Genomic DNA, 19,967 nt, shown 5'->3' on the forward strand with positions numbered 1-19,967 from the left:
ATTGTATGTCATTAAAAATGTCATAGTATAGTATGTTATAAAAAAACTCAGTATGCCAAAAAAATATCATAGTATAGCACGGCATAATAAAATACTAATATATAATGCCAAAGTAGTTTGCCAAAATAAATGCCATAAAAATGCCACAGTAGAGTATGTCATAAAATGTCTTAAAAATGGCATAGTATAGAATGCCATAAAAAAAAAAAATATATATATATATATATATATACTATGATTTTTTTTAATTTTTCCACATACTATACTATGACATTTTTTTCGAAATATTATATTACTGCACAAAAATGAAGGTTGATCTGTCACATCAGCCACCTACCTTATAAACCATGGGTGGCTCCACTCACCTCTCTACGTGGCTGTGTCAGCTATGTCCAATTTACCGACCATTGGTCTCCATCCATTCCTCGTCACTGGTGCAATTTCCTCCACTAGCAAGTGACTGCGCACCCACATGTCTGACTGCAACACCAGACGCATATTAGTCATTACAGCTTCTTCTACCTGCCACAAGGCCACAACCTGAACTCATTGAACTTCCTGACTCACTGGCGCCCCCGTGTGGATCGGAGCTTTCCAGAATAAAGTCATAATATTACGAGAATAAAGTCATAATATTACGAGAATAAAGTCATAATATTACGAGAATAAAGTCGTCCACAGAGAGCCACTGGAGAGTGGAACCAACAACCAATCGGAGCCGAGCTGGAGCCTTGCCGTCTATCACTCTCAAACTCTGATCAAACGGTCAAACTAGGCAGCCCTGATCAAATATGAATCAATATTCTGTTACTGTAATGCCTATTTCTCGCCTCAGATGTTTTCAGAAACATCTTGTAGTGTACTGTTTAGCCGTAAAATGAGAAAGTTTTGAATATTGTTAATGATAGCTGATCCACACTCCCTATCAGTCGGTGGCCATGATGCACCAAATCGTTGTTTGACAACCACCTATAAACCTCAAGAAAGAAGAACACCTAGGACTGATCCATTACAATCCTGTAATATTGAACTTGCCTTGTTTGATGCAAGGTCTCTCATCAACAAGAAGTTTATTTTAAATTATTTTATTACTAGTTTTAATTTGGATTTTTTTTTTAAGGTTGGTGACTATGATGTCATCAAGATATTTTTCATCACAAAGCTCCTCCAGACTCACAGAAGACAATACACAACTTGTTTTTACAGGCTGAGTAATTATCCTCATGACTAATAAAATATGTGTAAAATTAGTGGAGTTCCCCTCTAAAAATAGCATCATGTTTACGAGGCTCATGTTTCTTTCCTGTTACATAGTTCACTTACAGACACACGGATACAAAAGACAAGAGGCAAGGTGGCATTTCTCTCTTTTATTAGATTATAATCCGCAGAGCTTAAAATATTAAATTGCTTTTAACTTAGTTAATAATTAAAATACATAAAAACGAGAGCCAGAACTGAAGAACCCTGCAAAAAAAAAAATTAAAAATAAATAAAAAAGGAGAATTATAAACCCAATCCTCCTCCATACAGAGGCTATGTCTGACAGAACCCGCTTGCGATTCTTTGTACAGTAAAGTCCAAGCAGACTGTGCATTTTCTATACATGTGTAATGATACCATTATTGTTATTATTTCTGAACTAATTTTCTGATAATCTTTTTTTAAAAAGCTAATTTTTTAAAGGGACAGGTAAAAACAATAAACCAGAAGTGGATATTTTTTTAGTTTTGTACTGGGAGTACTGGTGACTGTTAAACAGCAGAGCAGCTCCACACCATCTACTCCTCCCACCCCTCACTCTGTCTCCATCTGTGCCTCTCTGGGCCTGCAGACATTACCTCATGTCTTTGTCCTTCTGTGCTGCTGGAGGGGGTGTCGGTGGTGGTGGTGGTGGTGGTGGTGGTTCGAGGGGCTGCTGCTATGCTGAACACCAGCAAACAACTGTGATTCAGCCTCATACGGGCACCAGTCTGTCTCAAAGTATCGACTCTCTGATCAGATTAAATATCTAACATACAATCTTTATATTTTCTTCTCTGTCTCCCTGTTTCTGTTGCGTTCTCTTCCATGTTTGCTGCCCTCTACAGGTAGGCTCTGGGACATGTCTGTTAGGGGTACAACCAGGTGATTATGTGACTATACTGTAGTTAAAACACGATCTACATCTGTCATAAGAAGGATTGAGCAGTCTGGTGAACAAGGGACAGAGAATGAAAAAAAGAGAGTTAACTTCTCTCTGGCAGCAGTGACATATTCTCTCAGGTCCTGAGTAGGAAGCGCTTTAATCATCCCCCACATAAACAACCCAAACAGTGATTGGCTAGTATCGCCCCGTCAGGCAGTAACGTGGCTCCCTACTGGCCAGCGTAGTGGCCGTGCGCCTGCAGGCCGCCTCCCGCCGCTGCATGAGGGAGGGAGGGAGGGACGAGCCCGCAAGGTGAGCAGAGACGCCTCTTCTCCACACATTAACAACACTGTACAATAGTAGGTTGAAGCAAAGCAGAGCCCCCTTCCTGTACTGTATGTTAGGTAGAGGATAGAGGGAGGTGAAGGGCCGGTGGACACACTGCACCCCTCCCCACAACAAAAAATAAAACTGAATAAAACTTGAACAAAAAATAAAAAGTGAAATAAAACCAAAAAATAAAACATACACATACTTTTTTGTTCCTAGTTTAAATTGCAGAGAAGATGGGAGGGATTTGCCCCTGGGAGGAATGCTCACGCCAATTCCTGCTGGCGTGACAAACCCCTCCCCGCTACCCCAAACCCCCCGAAAACCCTCCCCCCCTTCCTTCCGGCTGGTTGGTTGGTGTCGTAGCGAAATATAAGGGTAGTGGAAGGTCTATAAGTCCTGCTGGCACCGAGGAAGGGGGCCAGGCTGTCTTTCCTTCTCTCCTCTATCTTATCTTCAATCACCCCCGGGGCTGTTGTCTCATCGCCGCCCCCGCTCATCTCTCCGTCACGTGGTTTTGTGAAGAAGGGGAGGGCGCTGAGGCTGGGGCGGAAGGGGCTGGGGTGGGCGCGGGCGGCGGGACAGGGGTGCAAAGGACTTCGGACAGGTCGTCCATGATACAGGTCTCCTTGGGGTCGACCAGGTTGAATTCCCTTACGAAAACGATGAAATGTGCATACAGAGTGTTCAAGTGGCCCTGCAGGTCCAGAGCCACCGTCTCTTTAAAGTGCGCCCAGTAGAGGTGAGCCAGCACGTGGAACAGGTACCGGCAGATCTTCTTTACCAAGGACTCAAAGGAGTTAGGGAACTCTTTGCCTGAAGGGAGAAAAAAGGAAACAAAGATATGTGGATGAAAATGAGTTCTATGGATAACCACAATTGGTGCACTAACATCTCTATTTACAGCAGCAGGATGGAGTACAACTCAACATAAACTACAGTGACCATGTTCACAATAATATATACTGTAATGTCACCCAGTGTGGTTCATTAAGTGTTTTTAATATTTTCTTTTGACAACAATGGAGATCTATGGCAAAGAGGAATAATTCATTTCATAGTTTTGATCAAGATTTTTAAACAATAAGAAAAATATAGAATATCACCAGTCTTATCCTTTAATGACTAAAAGTGTAACCCCAGACCTTTTGATAATATAAAAGCTTAAATGACTAGTTGATTAATTGATAAGTTGCTCAAATAATCACAATATTTCAACATTCGCTCTGGGATTATTAATGTTTTGATAATACAAACCAAATGTTTAATCAATTAATCGAGACTTTAAGCAGATTAATCGATAGTGGAAATGATTGTAAGATGCAGCCCTAAATAATATCACTATAATTTCTTTCAAATGTTTATTGTTGGATCACCATTCATTTCCTCTATCCATCTGAAGCAGCAGAGGGCAGCAGTACAACATCAGTTACTTCTAGGAGACAGGGAACCTTCAGATGGGAACTCACCGTATTTTGTAGGAAAGATTTCCTCATCTGTGACCAGTTTCTGACAAAGACTCATAACGAAGTCGACATATTGTGGAGCAGTGCACTTTGTCTTCTTCCCCCTCTCGTCATACCAGTAGTATATTCTAGTAAGAGAAAGACAAAGCAAACAATCCTTAATGTCAAGTATGCCTTGCAGAATAACATTGAAGACATATACTTGTGAGACACACATAGAAGTGTTTCCTGGAACAAAAATGAAATCAAGCAGGAAGAGGAAACACATACAGGTGTCATGTGAGACATAATTGGCCTGTGACACATCACCTGGGCCAATTTCATCATTTACAGAAAACCCAGATTCTCTGTGACGTCTCACTTTGTGGTTCACAATGAGGAAACGGTCACACTGGAGCTAAACGAGTTGTTAGTCTGGGGCTAAGAAAGCTTTCACACTGGCACAATCCAAAGTGGGCTAACCATGTCTTTAGCCCAGGGCTTTGTTGGTCCTGCTCCGGAGCAGGGTTAGCCTTGAGTTTGCGGAGTTATCCCCTGAAAATCGACTAAACACGAGGCTAAAAGTTGCCAGAGTGAAACGGGGCTGAAGTAAACAATACAATTTGTGTAATTTCTTTGTTGTCCAAATTGTGAAAGAGTAGTCACATGTCATTCTAAAATGTAAACATTAGTCACATGTTCTAACGGACATTTAACCCAGCCAGGGCTAGAAGTGCAGTGTGAATCATACAGCCCTGGCCCTAAGTTAACCCTGGGTTAACAATGTGTGTGTGTGTGAAAAGGGGCTAAGTTATCCCAGGGTCAATATGCAGTGGGAAAAGCCCAACTATCTCATACCGACACATCCTCATCCAGATATCATGTTTGCATGTCTTCATTCCAGTGAACTTTCTGAACTCTGTGCCCCTGAGCTTTAATTTCCTGATGGGGCCAAATTCCCTGCTGTTACAGGAGTTAACGGGACGCCGACCCCCCTCTCAGTCCCGCTGCTAATCAAACGTTTCCGGAGGGGGTGACCCAGATAGCTGAATTGTAGACGGGCGGATCGGAGTTATAGTTAACAAATGTCAAACAGCAGGTCAGCAGCACAGAGCTAGTCACGCTAGCAGGTCAGCGGACACCTTAGAAATAGATGAATGAGCTAACCAGGGTGAAACAGGATTGGCAACCACAGAGACAAAAGGGCTGGCTGACTGTTCAGCGATCAGTCAATTAATAAGCTGATGAAATGGTGAAAAGAAATGTGCATGCAGGTGTTACTGTTAGCAGTGTGGGTCTGGGAGGTAGTGGGGCAGACATTACAAATCCTGAGGAATGTAAAGCGTCCACATATCTGACCCTGCAGGAGGGGACCTGCTGACCACAGCACCGGGACCAGACTCTTACAATACACTGACTCACTCAGGATTAGACGGTGTGTTTATGTGTGGGAGAGACACTGACTAAACTACAAACATGCCTGCTCCACTCCTTCATACCCACCTGGACATGATGCAACTATGACCATATACAGTATGAAGCACTGCTCCAGAGGATGGTTTATTTATGTTTATGAACACACGAGTTGGGGTTTATTAGGATTTTATTTCATATAACTATTCATAAATTGCTTATTCAATTTATGCAACTTTTGCTTACTTAATATTTAAAAACGTAAAAATAGTTTGGCAATGGGATGAATTGGGTTCATAGCAGTCTTTTAGTACTTTTTTGAATAAATGTATTATTTTTAGTTATTTATTATATATATATATATATATATATATATATATATATATCATATAATCTCTTCTTTCTTCTGTAATCTCCTAGATATTGTTTTTATTTTATTTTGAAGGTTATAAGGTGGGGTAAAGGGAGCATGAAATGTCACCGTGGTGGGAATGGTGGCACACTGTACAGTGTGGGGACAAATAATTTATACATTAATATGTGGCTATATGATATCTTGCTGCACCTGCACAGTGTGTATGTTAAAAGGATGTAATAAAAGCAATGAAACAACAACTATTACTTTAAAATGTACTGACTCTCCAAGGACGAAAGTTCATTAAATGTTTGCAATCGAGCTAAATGACTTCCTGAATGTTTTGCACACTCTTTGCAAATAGGAAATTAAATATTTGATAAGAGGTTTGTAAGGACACTTAATGAATCCGTGTATTTTACCAACTAAATCCAAAATGGAACTGGCTATAAGAACCCAACGTTAATGAACAGAGTGAGCACATTACCACACATCTCCCTCTCTCTCTCCCACACACACACACACACACACACACACCCATCTATCCACCCACCCATACAAAATGGGTCTAAATAGCTACCAAATGGTTCCGCTCCCTCATAGCTCATGGAAACATTTTCTTCCAAAAATAGTGCTGAGCTCTGCCTTCGGGCAGGGGCACTGACGCTGCTGCGACTGTGGCTCAGTCAGTTTTCACCACAGAGGGGGGCGCGGGTGCCAGGTCCTGCACGGGCAGGAAAGGGTGGGGTGCCGGGCAGCGGGCAGTGGGGAAGCTACGATCATAAATGGTGGGCCTCGTCTTAGGAAACGCAGTTTTAACAGTAAGAGTTTAACAAAAATGCATTAAACATTTTAGCTGAATCCGGAGTGGAGCCGTGAGAAACTACAAGTTCAACGTGTTTTTAAGTCATTACCTCTGTTTTCTGCGGGTCAATAGACAGCGCAAACAAAAAACATGTTAATCTGCACTGCTCTCTCCCCTCTCCCCGCTTTTTTCCATTTCTCAGGGTGTGGGTTGGTAGCAGTAGCTTAAGGTGACAGCAGTGGAAAAATCCATTGTTGACTGAGAGGTTAACTCGTGACAAGTTTGTCTCTCGCACCAACTGTCATAAGTGTTATTGCTCAATGGTTGTGTTGTTCGTCATCGATGTCATTGTCATATTTTTATCCAGGGGTGAGCGCGTGGATGAGCTCATGCATTTGTGGACTGCATGTAATGTGTTAAGAGCTGTGTAGTGAGTGTTGTGGTTTCTCAAAGTGTGGGTAATCAGGTTTTTCCAGCCTTCAGTATACACAAGGGGAATGACTGCTTCCCTCTAAAGACAAGGGCTCACACATAAAGACGGCAACCCGCCCTGACAGGGCAAACTAGTTAGATAAATGCTTACAGTTAGTCACCTCCTCTTCTGTTTATGTGACATTAATAGGCCTCCATGTTATGATAATCCTTTAACATTAACTACTGCAGAGGTATACCCTGCTTTACTACACACAGTAGTAATAAACCACCTTTTTACTATTAATTATTTAACATCACAGACATTTTTCAAAGAATCTGTCTGGTGACTTCAGAGCAGTATGAACCTGCGGTGTCCAGCCCTGGAGCTGGTCTTACCACCGGAACAAATGGAGTTACAGACGGACTCTTTTGGTAACTGTTTGATCACAGCACTCTATGTGTGTGATGTGAATATAATGATGTTAGCAGACTTCAGATAGCAGCAGAAGAAACAGGCTGGACCGCAGGGGATGTATGGTGAAGCTACAGCAGGTCTATCCCCAGTATGTCTTCAGTCTCTCGCTGCTCTGCTCAGTGATCAGATTTGATACAAACTAAGCCTAATAATGCAGCAGCTGCACTGGATGTGTGTGAAACTAATCGAGGTCCAGGGGTCAAAAACAGAAAAATAATCTAGATTTTTGTCGGCCCATTTTTTTGTAAATTAAAGTCACTCAAAAGATGAACACATGACTTGATTCTTTGCGGTTTTTGACCTCTGGCATTCTGCCTTTTATCTGACTCAAAATCTGTGCATCTTCTTCTATAATAATGACGTTATCAATGAGTAGGCACAGTAGCAATTTCCTGACTGGTAAACAGGGTGTTTTTTCCTGGGGTTTTATAGCACAAACGACAGCCTGAAAACTCAACAAATAATAAAAACAGTGTGTCTGACTGGCTGGTAAGAAAAAGAGGGAATTGTGTATTAGAAACACCCAATCGATTTGTCTAACTCAGACTCATGAAGCCTCATAGTGGATTATAGTTTTAAGATTTGAAAACATGTGAAACTATTCTTTGAATATGCAGTGCTGCAGCACAGACACAGTAATCACGGAGACACAAAGGTGCCGTACTCAATGTACAACAGCCCTTATGTAATCATACAGCTCTCTGCAGTACATTAAAAGCTGCATACTGCACATTCCAAGATGGACTGTGTGGGTAGTCTAAAGAGCAGAATTGACCTGAGTGCACTCTCTGGGTCGAGAGTTGTCCCTCGCTGACCGGGGGAAGCACCTCTTGATGAATTAACCAATTTCTGATAAATAAACCAATGGGCCTCGGCAGTTGAGCGATGAATTAACCAAAAGCAGTGGAGATAACTTACGTGTTGCAGGCCGTCATGGCTTGACAGGTGTCCCCAGTGCAGAACTCTGAGATGGTGCTGTACTGCAGGTTGATAAGATTGAAGAATGTTGTCGCTGTGGCAAAGATAACAGAGAGATTTCAGAGCATGTTAATCAGCGTTTGTCACGTTGCACGGAATTAAATCATAAAGAAGACACCCACATACTTTAGTACGCCAGAATGATGTGAATAACTAAAAGAGGAATATGTGTGTCAAGTCACGTTTGTCGTCTGTCACTTTGACAAAAGGGACGGGCACATGCACACGCTAATTGATCACACACTTCAACAGTGTGAGCCTCAGAAAAAATGGAAATAATGGGAGGTGACTGCAGCTTTCACAACCCTTTAAGTTGCTGCACCAGTCACTTAAAACTGAAACAGGTATTTCTGCCACAAGGGGAACTCCTACACAACCTGTTATGCTGCAAAACAAAGTATTAGGGACAAATCTGGGGTGTATTCACGCGAGAAGAAATGTATCCGTCAGTCAAAAATATTTGTTTTGTGTGTTTGACGTATGTTTGACGTATGCAGACTCGTGAGAACTTTCTGGTATGGTGACACTCCTTAAACTGTATGGCTTTCTTTCTAAACACTTCATTTACTTAAAAGCTTGCAACAACATATTGGAGAAATGGTATTCTCATTCATTTTTGCAGAAAACATTCAGTGTTGATGAGTTTTTTGTTCGAGCTGAGCAATGTCAACATGATCATCCAAAACTAGATGAAAGAATTGAATTAATAAGTAGGCTGATCTGATAAAACATTGACAGTTTGATGATTGAAAATGGAGAACTTCATGCACAGGATGCACTGGTATGAGCCATATTTTCTGTTTAACCTGCAGCTTATGAGGCTTAAATACGGTGGAAAAATCTACTATGATGTGAAGCAGAAGCAATGACGGCCTAATTCCTTTACATTTTCACTTGTTCCAGTGACTTTTGTCTGCTGCTAATTCTGTCCCAAAGTTACTTTCTCATGCTGAGTAGCTACTGCACAGTTTCTACCCAAACAACGCTGGGCGGTCTGAACAAAGTAGGCAACCCTTTAAATAATAATTTAAGTAATGATTTATGCTTCGGCACTGAACCTCTCTGAGCAGTAGCTCTACTGATCTGGCTCCAATTTGTGAATACAGATATACACTATGATTATCTGCTCAACATGACAGATAATCCTATATCATGCTGAAATTACTTTCACTTCCTTCCAATGAAAAAACCAAAGGATACAATTTAAAAGTAGCACCGTCCCACGGGAACCCCACAGGACCCATCCCCTCTTTTTTCCTGCTCAACAAAGTAGCCACCAAGTGAGAAAACATCCGGTGAAACTGCTGTTGCTGTTTATACATGTGGGCAGAATGAAATGGCTCCGATCGTTATTGATTTGGTTAAACAAACTATTTCATCAAAACATTGCTCAGCCCTGTTGTTTGTGTTCGAGTTTACATAACGTCCAATTTCAACACATTACCATGTGAAAACATGCCGCATCTGTTTTATATAACAACGTTTTATCAGTCTAAACTAAATAGGAAAGAATTCTTGGTTTTTTTTCCCTTTCCTTCGCGAGCACCTGGTTTGGATACAAAACGAAGTCAAGGAGACAGACAAAATAAAGAGTCTCGTAAGATCGATCAAGCAGCCAGGCCGCAGTGAGTTTACAAAACTCCAGAAATGATGCTCGTAAGGACAACTATAAATTTCAATGACACTGCACTGAAGCTGGCAGTGAACGATGGTGTTTAAAGAATCGCTGCGTGGTGTTACTGGGAACAGGCTCGACACTGTGCCAGGCCTGGATCATGTTAAGGGATTGGATCTGTTAGAGTTGCAGCTCCAGCTCCAGCACCACTGGAACATCTTGTCATCTCCAGACACGTGCATACCAACTTGGGAAAAACAACTCCAAAGCCTTGACGAAAAATTTTAAATAAGTCGGCGCAAATACTGAGTTTGACTAAAGATTTTTTATGTCATAAATAAGATGATACGCCCCTTTCACATTTTAACAATGACTATCTGTACAGGACATTATCCTCAGTTATGTGTCTGACTGTTTGAGCTACTCTATGTATCCTACATATATTCTATCATTGACTATCACAATAGTCACTTACTGTTGCTGGCTAGCCATTCGTTGAGGTCTATCTCTCTGGGCAGCACCACCAGCTCCTTGAGGTCAAAGTCCACCACACGGATTTTTGTGTACTCCAGCTCCAAGTACTGCTTCTTCTCTTCTGCCGGAGGCTTCTTTCCATTTGGCTTCGTCTTCGACTTCCTGCAACGCACAAACAAGAAAAGAGGACAGGTTAAGGAGCAGCTAGGGACTTGATACGGGCAATAAAAGACAAAGGAAATAACAAAGTGAGATTTCAAAACGCCTCTTAAGAATGACGCAAATGGTGCGTTTGTTGTTTAATTGGACACTGTAAAGAATGGGAATGAATGTAAGGGTCTTTGCTGGACTTTTCCCAGACAGGTCTACATGATATATGTGAAAACATATATGATCCAACCAGATATTCAGGTAGCCAACTGCTGCGCCAAGCACTGAATGTGGAGGACAAATCAGCACAAGCTGGTTCTGCAGTAAAACTCCACTTGATAAACTGGGAAGTCAGCACAGGTTATTTGTTATGCATTAAATGCACTGTAACTTGTAAAAAACTACTTGCAGACAGAACATTATGTAGATACAATAGCCTGAGCTCAGGCACAGAGATCTATAAAGCATAGACAACTGAATCTCTTAACAAGTTACAAAACACAATCATTCTGTGACTGTGCAAGCTGAATTGCAGCAACCTAAACAGACCAAACAAAGAGTCCTCTGTTGCTGTACCTGACCCCTAACTCTGACCTCTAACCTAATGTTAGGTCTATAGCTTCCACCCAGACGGCCGTCCCCAGCGCCTTGTACTTCCACTGCTAGTTTTAGCACGGGGATGTTATATCACACTCTTCCTGCACTTCCAGGGCTGTAACCTCCCGCCTGCTCCCTGTCTCAGTGGAGGCAGTGCAATCTGGGGTCAAAGGTCAGAAGGCTTGATACATGAGTGAGACAAATAAACAGAGGTACAGTTGTCTGGGACAATCTGGGACTAATATACTCGACTGCCCAACAGTCGTCTTTCTCCAGTATTCTCTTCAAGGCTTTCCTCATCCTGTAATGACTTTGTTGCTGTTCCCTACATCTTAATTTTGCTCCATCTCGACTCTGCTACCATTGCTTGGGTTTGCTTAAGGACAAGGGAGTTTCAGTTTGCTCCCCTGAATTTATTGTGCTTTTGTTGACCCTCATTTCCGCTTGTCTAGCGCTCAATCTCCAGTTCTCACCCTTCCTCTCTCCACACCCTCCGTCTAAACACAATGATCCAGCCATGAGTTCTTGGCTCTCTCCTTTCCCCTTTCCTTCCCAGTCACACTCCCAGAAGACGGCAACTCCGGCTGCTGGACCGGCGAAAGCTGTTCAAACAGCACTAATGACGAGGGATCATAAACACTGTTTTCCAGCAGCAGCCAAAACCCTTCTCACTTTCACTCAGACTCTGCCGCGACTATCGCTGGACTTTACAGGAAAGAATCAATGACTGCTGGGGTTTCTGCAGGAAATTCACAGTCCACATGCAGCCAGAGATATTAGAAATATATGTAGAGAGAACGGATAGAGGGGGGAGCGAGAGCAGGGGGAGAAAGGAATGAGGAGAAGAGGAAGATCGACAGCAGCCCAGCTGATATCCATGGGAACTAATACACACTTACAAAACATGACAGGACTGTGGAGCACGAGGCCTCTTGGCCGGAGCACAGTGTTCAAAAGCTCAGTTTAATTCCCCGCTCCAGGAAGCGTCGCCCTGCTTTCCACCTCAGCAAACAAGGGAAGGCATGTCAACATGTGGATGCATACAGAGCCAGCAGCCGTTTACTATGTAAATGTTTAAGTTTCCCCTTTTACATCCTTTACAAGTCAGCTGTTGTCTAATTTAGCTGTCAGTAGAAACGCTTAGCTGTAAGCTGCCTTTGGGCCTCCAGTGAAAACGTTAAGATCGGAAAGACCAACACTTGCACGATCACGTTCACGGATACACATGAGACACTGCTCAGGTTCTCATTTGTTGGGTAATGATTCATCAAGGTATTCTGCTCTTCCTATCAGGCAGCTACAGAGCGTGTTCTGGCCTCATTTTAAAACTGCTGGCTAATTATTAATGAGTGGCCACTTTCTGTTTCACCTCCTTTCTCCTGTTGCTCTCCTTTTTCATTCTGTCTCCTCTCTTTGTTTGTTTTTTTTGTTTTTTTTTACAATATCTTGTCTTTATTTAGGCTTGTAGGCATTTCTTTCTGCCCTTTCCTCTTCATGGCTGCAGGCTCACCTGTCCAAACAGCCTATTGTTCAGGGTCAAAAGCCTCAAGCTTCGTAGTTCCTTCCTTGACCTCTCTTTTCATCTCTTTCTGCCCTTTCCCTTCATCTTTCTATCCCCAACTATTATCCTGTCCCATCAGCTTCCCATTTAACTCACCCAACAACCTCTACCCTGACTCACATTTTAATTACAGTTCCTTTTTTTCTCCTCAAGGCTCCTTCCCGTGCCTGTTTTTATCATTAGTTGAATTTCTCCTTATCTCTGTCTGCTTCCTTCTCCCATTAAAAACAAGACGAAAAAGACCCTCCTCCTGCTCATGAGGGCACAGACAGATTCATGTGGTTTGAGCTACATGTTCCATCATGTGAAAGAGCTTTACCCGGGGAGGATAGAGCTTCATCCACATCCACGATACCGTCAGCTCTCACAACTTTTCAAAGGCACTGCTAAGCCCCTCAGAAAAAAAGGCTCCTGTAAAAGGTTCAAGTCAGTTCTTACGCCCACCCCCCCCTTTCCTTTTGAAAACATTCTGTTTCACTGAGCTATTTCCTGCCGCTTCCCCTCTGTAATTTCATCATTTTCCATATAAACGCCTCCTCCAGCTCTTGCGAACATTTGTGTGGTAAGGGGAGGTGAAATTCTGGAGCCATTAGTTTATTTTAGGATAAAGAAAACTTCCTCTCTGCCAGCACTCCTCCCCTCATACGTACGTAGTCTGTCTTCGCTGCAACACATACACAACGGCTTTGTCTGTTCTTGGTAAAGTTCTCCCAGGCAAGTCTTTGCCATAAAAGGCAGCAGATGCCTCTTTCTCCCTCACCAGATCAGCGACAGATCAGGGCAGGCCAGAAGGCAGGAGTGGAGGGGAAGTGAGGCCATGGCCAGGGCCAGGCACATGTCTCCGAGGCGGGGGCACAGCAGCCACAGCTTGCCTGGCACAAACAGGGACCAGTCTTCTCATACAGACTCTGCAATCCAGAAAACCTGGTCAGGCTCGGTGGAATAACACGAGTCTAGAGAGCCATGAGAAAATCCTGTGCGCAAAACTGATGTCTTTTGAACCTTTCAAGTGGAGGTGGAGAGCGTGAAGCAGGAAGACAGACATGTTGGTGTTTATCTGCAATAAAAAACAATAAGGAAATGGGGTTGTATAGTCGGGTGACACAGGGGTCAGTGCAGCAGAGCTGAGGAGTGACTGACCTGACAGCTGTTCAACTCCATCAGTTAGCCACTCTCTTGTCCCTTTCTCTTTTCCCAGCAACACCACCTCCCCCACTCCCCTGCTGTCTTCACTCACTACCTTTCCTCCTGTACCCAACTAATACACACCTGTGTCACGAACACATATACACACACACACACACACACACACACACACACACTAACACGCATCTCTGGCTGTAGCCCCCTCTCCCTTTTCACGGCCGACCGACCCAGCTGGTCACAACAGCTGCGTCACGAGCCCGATCCCCACAAGAGACCTCGAGAAAATCCAGAAGAAGCGAGTCCTGTCTGGTCGGAGAGAGTGCGTTTGTGCAAGTGTCTGAAAAAGTTCTTGTGTGTGCACGCAGTCTTGATTTAATGTGTGAAACATACATCTCTTTGGCCTCACACTGGTGCATATATCAGCTGCTGTATGTTAGAGGACTGTGTGTGCCTGCTGAATACTGAATAAACTTGGTTCAGAAATAAACTCGGTGTAAAGAGGAGCAGCCCTCTGGCAGGTACACCACAAGCCTTTCTCATTACGAAAACCTGGTTCCAATTAATGCTGGAATCACTCGAGGCCACATTACAGAGCTATGCTGGAGAATTAGTTTAAGTGCTTTCTCTAAAATACTACAATTTGCCACTAAAGAGCTCCCCCTTCTCTCTGAGCAACCACACCAATACTTAAAAAGGGGGGAACTTCAGACCATGCTGACTGCTTTTTTCATACTTGGTTATCTCAACACCAAAACACGCACCCATCGACACTGATACTCATTCTACGACTTTAAGCGTCTTTTGAGTCCCTGAGAAGTGCTATATAAGTCAAATTAATTATTACGACTTAGAGACCAGAGGCCTGTGATTTTCTGTTTTGATTGGTGCTCTCTGTGACTGAATACAACTTAACTCTGAAACCTGTTTAACAAAACCCAAGTTATGACTTTCCCCTCGAGTCTGCCGCTCATGCCAAACCCTATATTGCACAACTGCTTGAATTGGCCTTCTGAATTGCAGAGGAATATAACTATTGACATATGTATGCAGTTAATGCAATCTGCGGGGGTGAACAGCACGTGCAGCCATCCAATACTGACAACAAAAAAGTCTACCATCTTCTCTAAGACGTGCTAGTGACCTGATAGACTTGCTTTGAAAACAACTTTAAAATACAAGACGTTTTTGTTATCTCTCTGGATCAAGAAGAGGCGCTCCAAGGTGCAAAGACATGCGTTCCATGTCAACACCTGGCCCTAATACAGTACTATAAAACAGCCCATCTGTCTATGATAAGGATTTGAGAGATAACAAGCACCACAGACAACAATCAGAGGCCTTATACCCAGGAACACCAGAGAAATCAAACACTTCAGACTGACCTTTAAACAAACACCTGATAGGTCAGAGAAAGAATCAATCGAATGTCAGGAAGTTGCTCCCCCCTTTATCAACTGATTGTGGGGTTCACAACGTTCAAGGTTTAAAAAAACTGTAATAAAACATCAATAGTAACAGGATATCGCGCCAATCTCTGCCGATAAGACTAGAACTGAGTGAATGAACTCTGCCATTTTGTAAAAAGAGCAGCTTCAGTGGTGGAGGATCAGTTTTCTCCAAGCCTGGCCTCCCGATCTATTTCAGGATTTAAATTGAATAGACTCAATGGCTCTTTTCCCCGAAAAACCACAGACGGAGGAGAGCAGGCAGTCTGAGCGCACCAAAGCTAAACCACAGCAGCCATTACGGGGCTAAAAAGAGACTGAGTTAAGGATGGACAAAACCAGAGGTTCTGCCTTGCAGTGCTTAAATCTACAGAGTGACTGCTCCGTCAAAGTTGTTCCTGAAGTTTTTCTGTCGTTTTAAGACGGCACTGATGCACAAACACAGTCAGCAATGTAGTTTAGTTCTGGAGTGAAGAGATAAGAAGGAAACAAAAACATAGAAGACCCAGCTGCCACCACTTAATCAGTAGCATCACCGGGGGCGTCAGCAGCACTGTAAATCAGTAAATGAGAACTGTAGTCACGGTGCAGGCCTAAACATGTGCACACACACATACACACACACAAAGCTAATTCAACTACTGACCGTAGTTCTGGCTACCTCCTCTTCCCCTTGTCATCCTGTGCTAAATCCCATTCAGTGGCTCTCAGGCCTGCAGAGTATGTAAGGACCCCCTGCCAGCACTATAATGGAGCCTCATCAACATCACAACACACGTGTGTGACAGGAAAAGTTTTTTTCGAGTTGAGATAAGACTGGGCTGAACGAGATTTCTCTACACTCTGATCAATCCAATCAGTCCATCTGAATGGTTACTGAATAAAATAGTAAACAAACAGGGAATGGGTGTGAGAGGATTTGTTCCCCACACTATTCAAGCAGCTATTATGAGCAAGAAACAGATAATTCTGAAAAGGGGTTTACAAGGGTACATATTTACTCTGTGCAGACTGGACTGTTAAAAGCTACCGTAAATATCTTTTCCAGTCTATTCATACCTGCATCCAAGCCAAGGGCATTCAACCATTCACTGGAGGAGGAAACTGGTTAAAAGTGGAGCTATAAACAGGTCTACGGCGCCCCCCAACCCCCCTCATAAAACCCCAAACTATGCATCCTTGTTAACTTTGATGAAGTGTTTTTGTTCAGTTTTTTTTTTCAAATTTGTGAAAACCCCCTTTTGTCCCTTCCAGGCATAAAACTTGAATGTGTATTTCCTTATTAATCAGCTGATTTCTCAAGTAAGGCGGTTGGGTTTCCCAGTAAAATGGGAGCAGCAGAACTTGTCTCTACCTGTCAAAGGTCTTGCAACAGACATAACAACATACTGTACAATAACACTCACGGCCGCATCCATTACATCCTGCTTACAATCTCCTAAGCGATCCTAAGATGGTGGATGTTCACCGCACTATCACTCTCCACATCTTCACAGAGACAACAATAGGTCTTGAGGCATTATGCCCTTTGGGCTGCAGCTTGAAATCACACCTGTCCCCTGACTTGAAAGGGAAGAGGAAACTTCACCGAAGCATCAACAGGATGACCCGTACCCTGGAGGAACACACTCATAATTGACTGCATGTCTTCTTCACATGACACGAAAATGGTAAACACAAAAACTGGGTTACATATTTGTGTAATTCACAACTGCTGTGACGTGGATATTTCTTCTTGAATTGTATTGATTGAATCACCACAGGGATTAATCATGTCTGGGGTTGTTGTTTGTGTCACTTTGTATGACACACAGATGCACTGTTAACACTCCTATTTGGGTCACGCATTCTTCAAGTCTTACGTCCTTCCGTTGTGGCTTTTAGATGGCGGCTAAAATAATGGATTTACATGGTATTTTTAACCATTAAAATATAAGTCAAGATGCTTTCCATTAAAACAAAACAACCTAAAACAAACAGTAAGCCTATGTTAATACTAAAAAAAAGACAGACGAGAGCAATCAGATGTTTCATTTCTGCTGCACGATTATGAAAAAATATCTAATTGCATTTATTTTGACTGATATCGTAATTGCGATATGATTTGTGATATTAGAGGGAATATTCATTTTTACATCTTTATTCTCATTTTCATTGAAAAACATATTAAAATGATTATGGAGTAACTTTTGTTTTCTTAAGCCTGTAGAATATGATGTGTAGCCCAGGACATTTCTGCAGCATGAAAATATCTAATATAAAATGGTATTTTGACACATTTCACCTTTAACAAATAAAAAATTGGTCGATTTCGATAAAATTTCGATTGTGCAGCCCTATTCAGTTCTAGTCCTAAATTATGTTTCACTTATTTCCTCCAATTTTCAGATTATAATGTAGCCTACAGTGGAAATGGGATGCTCTGAGATAAGGTTCATATAGGATTAAAAGGCTCAACCCTGACCATAATGTGCTCATTGAACCATTTCTATTAAAAAATAAATAATTTGAGCTCTGATTTAAAATGCTTCCCTCTTTAGGTTGTGTATGCTAAAACGTTAACAGGCGTCTTGAATAATTTATTAGACTAGATGAGGAGAGAGTCACATTTCTCTTTGCTCTTGTTGAGTCTTGTGAGCTGCAGCAGGAGGAGGAATGAGGCGTTCAGGCTCCCAGTACCGGGCTGGTAAATTTAAGTTTATAATCTCTGTCAAAGCAACTGGACGTCTGTAACATTGTAATAAAACATGCTGAAGATAAAATACGACGTCGGAAAAAAATACAAACATACAGTCCACAAGGTTTATGGCTTCTGCGGAAAAAAAGCAGCATTATACGACGCAAAACGTTATTTACTCGGACAATACGGCCGATAAAAACATATAAACTACCATATTAATAGCGCATGCTCGACTCTGAGGTTGTTAGCAGACACCACTTTGTCAAGTTAAAATAAGTAGTTTTTACCTTAGCACTTTTCCGACTGCCTGAAGCACCATTTTGCAACTTAGTCCGTTTTTGGAGTTTCTCTGGGAGTGCATGTCCGACTTGTCTCCAGAAAAGGAGCAATAATCTCCGACCATAGTTTTAAAACATAAAAGATATGATGTCAGAATATCTCCCGTTTCAGATTATGGAGGTGTAGTCTGTTTGAATCACACTGGGGTTTGATCTATCTGGAGCTCTGACTCTCACTAAACTACACAGCAAAGGGAGAAACTTTGTCAAATTTACAGAAGTCCCCGCCTCCTCTGTCCTTTGTTGTCCAATCAGAGAAGAGGAGAGGACCAGGTGGGCGGGCTGTGGTGACGTCAAAGTCTGCCCATGTGGACGTGGTTGGTGCATCTCCCTGAACTGTAGTTACAATGTAGCAACAGGTGGTCAGCTAGTAATTGAGGACTACAATGGAAAAAAAAGGTGTTGCTGCTACATAAGCATGACTTTTACAATGACAATACAGGGCGAAGCAAGACCTCACTCCTAATGTAAATGCACACTAGAAATTTGCAAACTCAGACTGTGAAATGTGGTCGAAAGCTCCAGAAAAAGCTAGTAAGTGCACCAAGATTATTTTGTCAAACCACTTTTTTAGTTATCCTCATTTTCAAGGGGACAAAAAACATCTGTGATTTTTTTTTAGTGTTGGCTAAAAAGCTAAAATTTTCAGATGTAAGATTTAGGGCGGTCCCGAATACCACTTTTTTGGTGAAAATATAATTTACTCTACTTGTATGTTAGGCTCAAAAGCTGGCTACGGTGAGTTTCAGCAGGTTCACCAACACAATGCAGTTTACACACAACCTGCAGTTAAAAGTGTGCGTATTGTCACTTCTTTCAATGTGAGAACTGGCGCCATGTTAAGCGCAGCGTGCACGCAGGCACTGTGGGGTGACATTCCTCGTGTTGATTGTGAACTTCACCTGCGTCCTGTGACAGGCTGACGGCAGGCCTGACAAGCTCAAACATGTCAAAGCTGAAGAACCAGCGAGGGGAATCGAAGCCTGTTAGAGAGCCAAAGGCAGATTCATAGGTATATCTAGACAGGTTTCTGTGCATGCATGTGGGGCGAGGGAATTGTTTGGAACAAGTTTCACATTATGGTTTGAAGAGGGCAATGTGAATTCTAATTAAACCGTCAACAGAGAGCTGAGCCAATAACACCTAAGTATAAAATGAACGAGAGGAAATGAACATTGGGAGTCGACTCATGAGAAGATTACAACTAACGCTACGGAGCTATCATTCCCTCGCCCTTCTTCCCTCTAATTACAGCCTCCCAACAAACCTCCTCTCTTATTCTCTCCTCTATTGCTCTCTTCACACATTTCTCCTCCCTTTCTTGGTTTGTTTTACTCGCCTCTCCCTCTCATTGTCTCTCACTTCTTCATCTTCAAAAAGTCTGTTTTTTCCTCTGTCTCCTCAGACAAAACTTGCGGGGCCACAGATGTGAGAAATACTGGACCAGCTGGCTGCTGTAGCATGGACACACACACACAAAGACACACTAATCTCTGGGATCTGTGCAGCTATGTGCACTCCTCGTATGTGGGTGGGTGCAAGTAGCCGAGTGAGGGAGATAAAAGAGATCGTGAGGGTGTTGTATGTGAAGACTGTGCTTATGTGCGTATGTACGGGA

General features: G+C 42.6%; 1 protein-coding gene across 4 annotated transcripts in view; it reads right to left on the bottom strand.

The window, feature by feature from the left end:
* Nucleotides 1-1,355: 1,355 nt before the first annotated feature.
* The window catches only part of mob2a (MOB kinase activator 2a), a 70,951-nt gene continuing 52,339 nt past the window's right edge, over nucleotides 1,356-19,967 (bottom strand). For 3 of the 4 annotated variants that reach the window (XM_074632197.1, XM_074632196.1, XM_074632195.1), the window contains exons 2-5: nucleotides 10,434-10,594; nucleotides 8,284-8,377; nucleotides 3,928-4,052; nucleotides 1,356-3,274 (exon numbers count right to left, since the gene is read on the bottom strand). In XM_074632197.1, the coding sequence (XP_074488298.1) occupies nucleotides 2,955-3,274; nucleotides 3,928-4,052; nucleotides 8,284-8,377; nucleotides 10,434-10,594 (700 nt within the window). In that variant the 3' untranslated portion in view covers nucleotides 1,356-2,954. Of the gene's footprint in view, nucleotides 3,275-3,927; nucleotides 4,053-8,283; nucleotides 8,378-10,433; nucleotides 10,595-18,298; nucleotides 18,542-19,967 lie in introns of those variants that run through there. The other variant, XM_074632194.1, reaches the window with a different exon arrangement.

This window comes from Sebastes fasciatus, chromosome 4 (assembly GCF_043250625.1).
Source record: "Sebastes fasciatus isolate fSebFas1 chromosome 4, fSebFas1.pri, whole genome shotgun sequence".
NCBI classification, from domain to species: Eukaryota; Metazoa; Chordata; class Actinopteri; order Perciformes; family Sebastidae; genus Sebastes; species Sebastes fasciatus.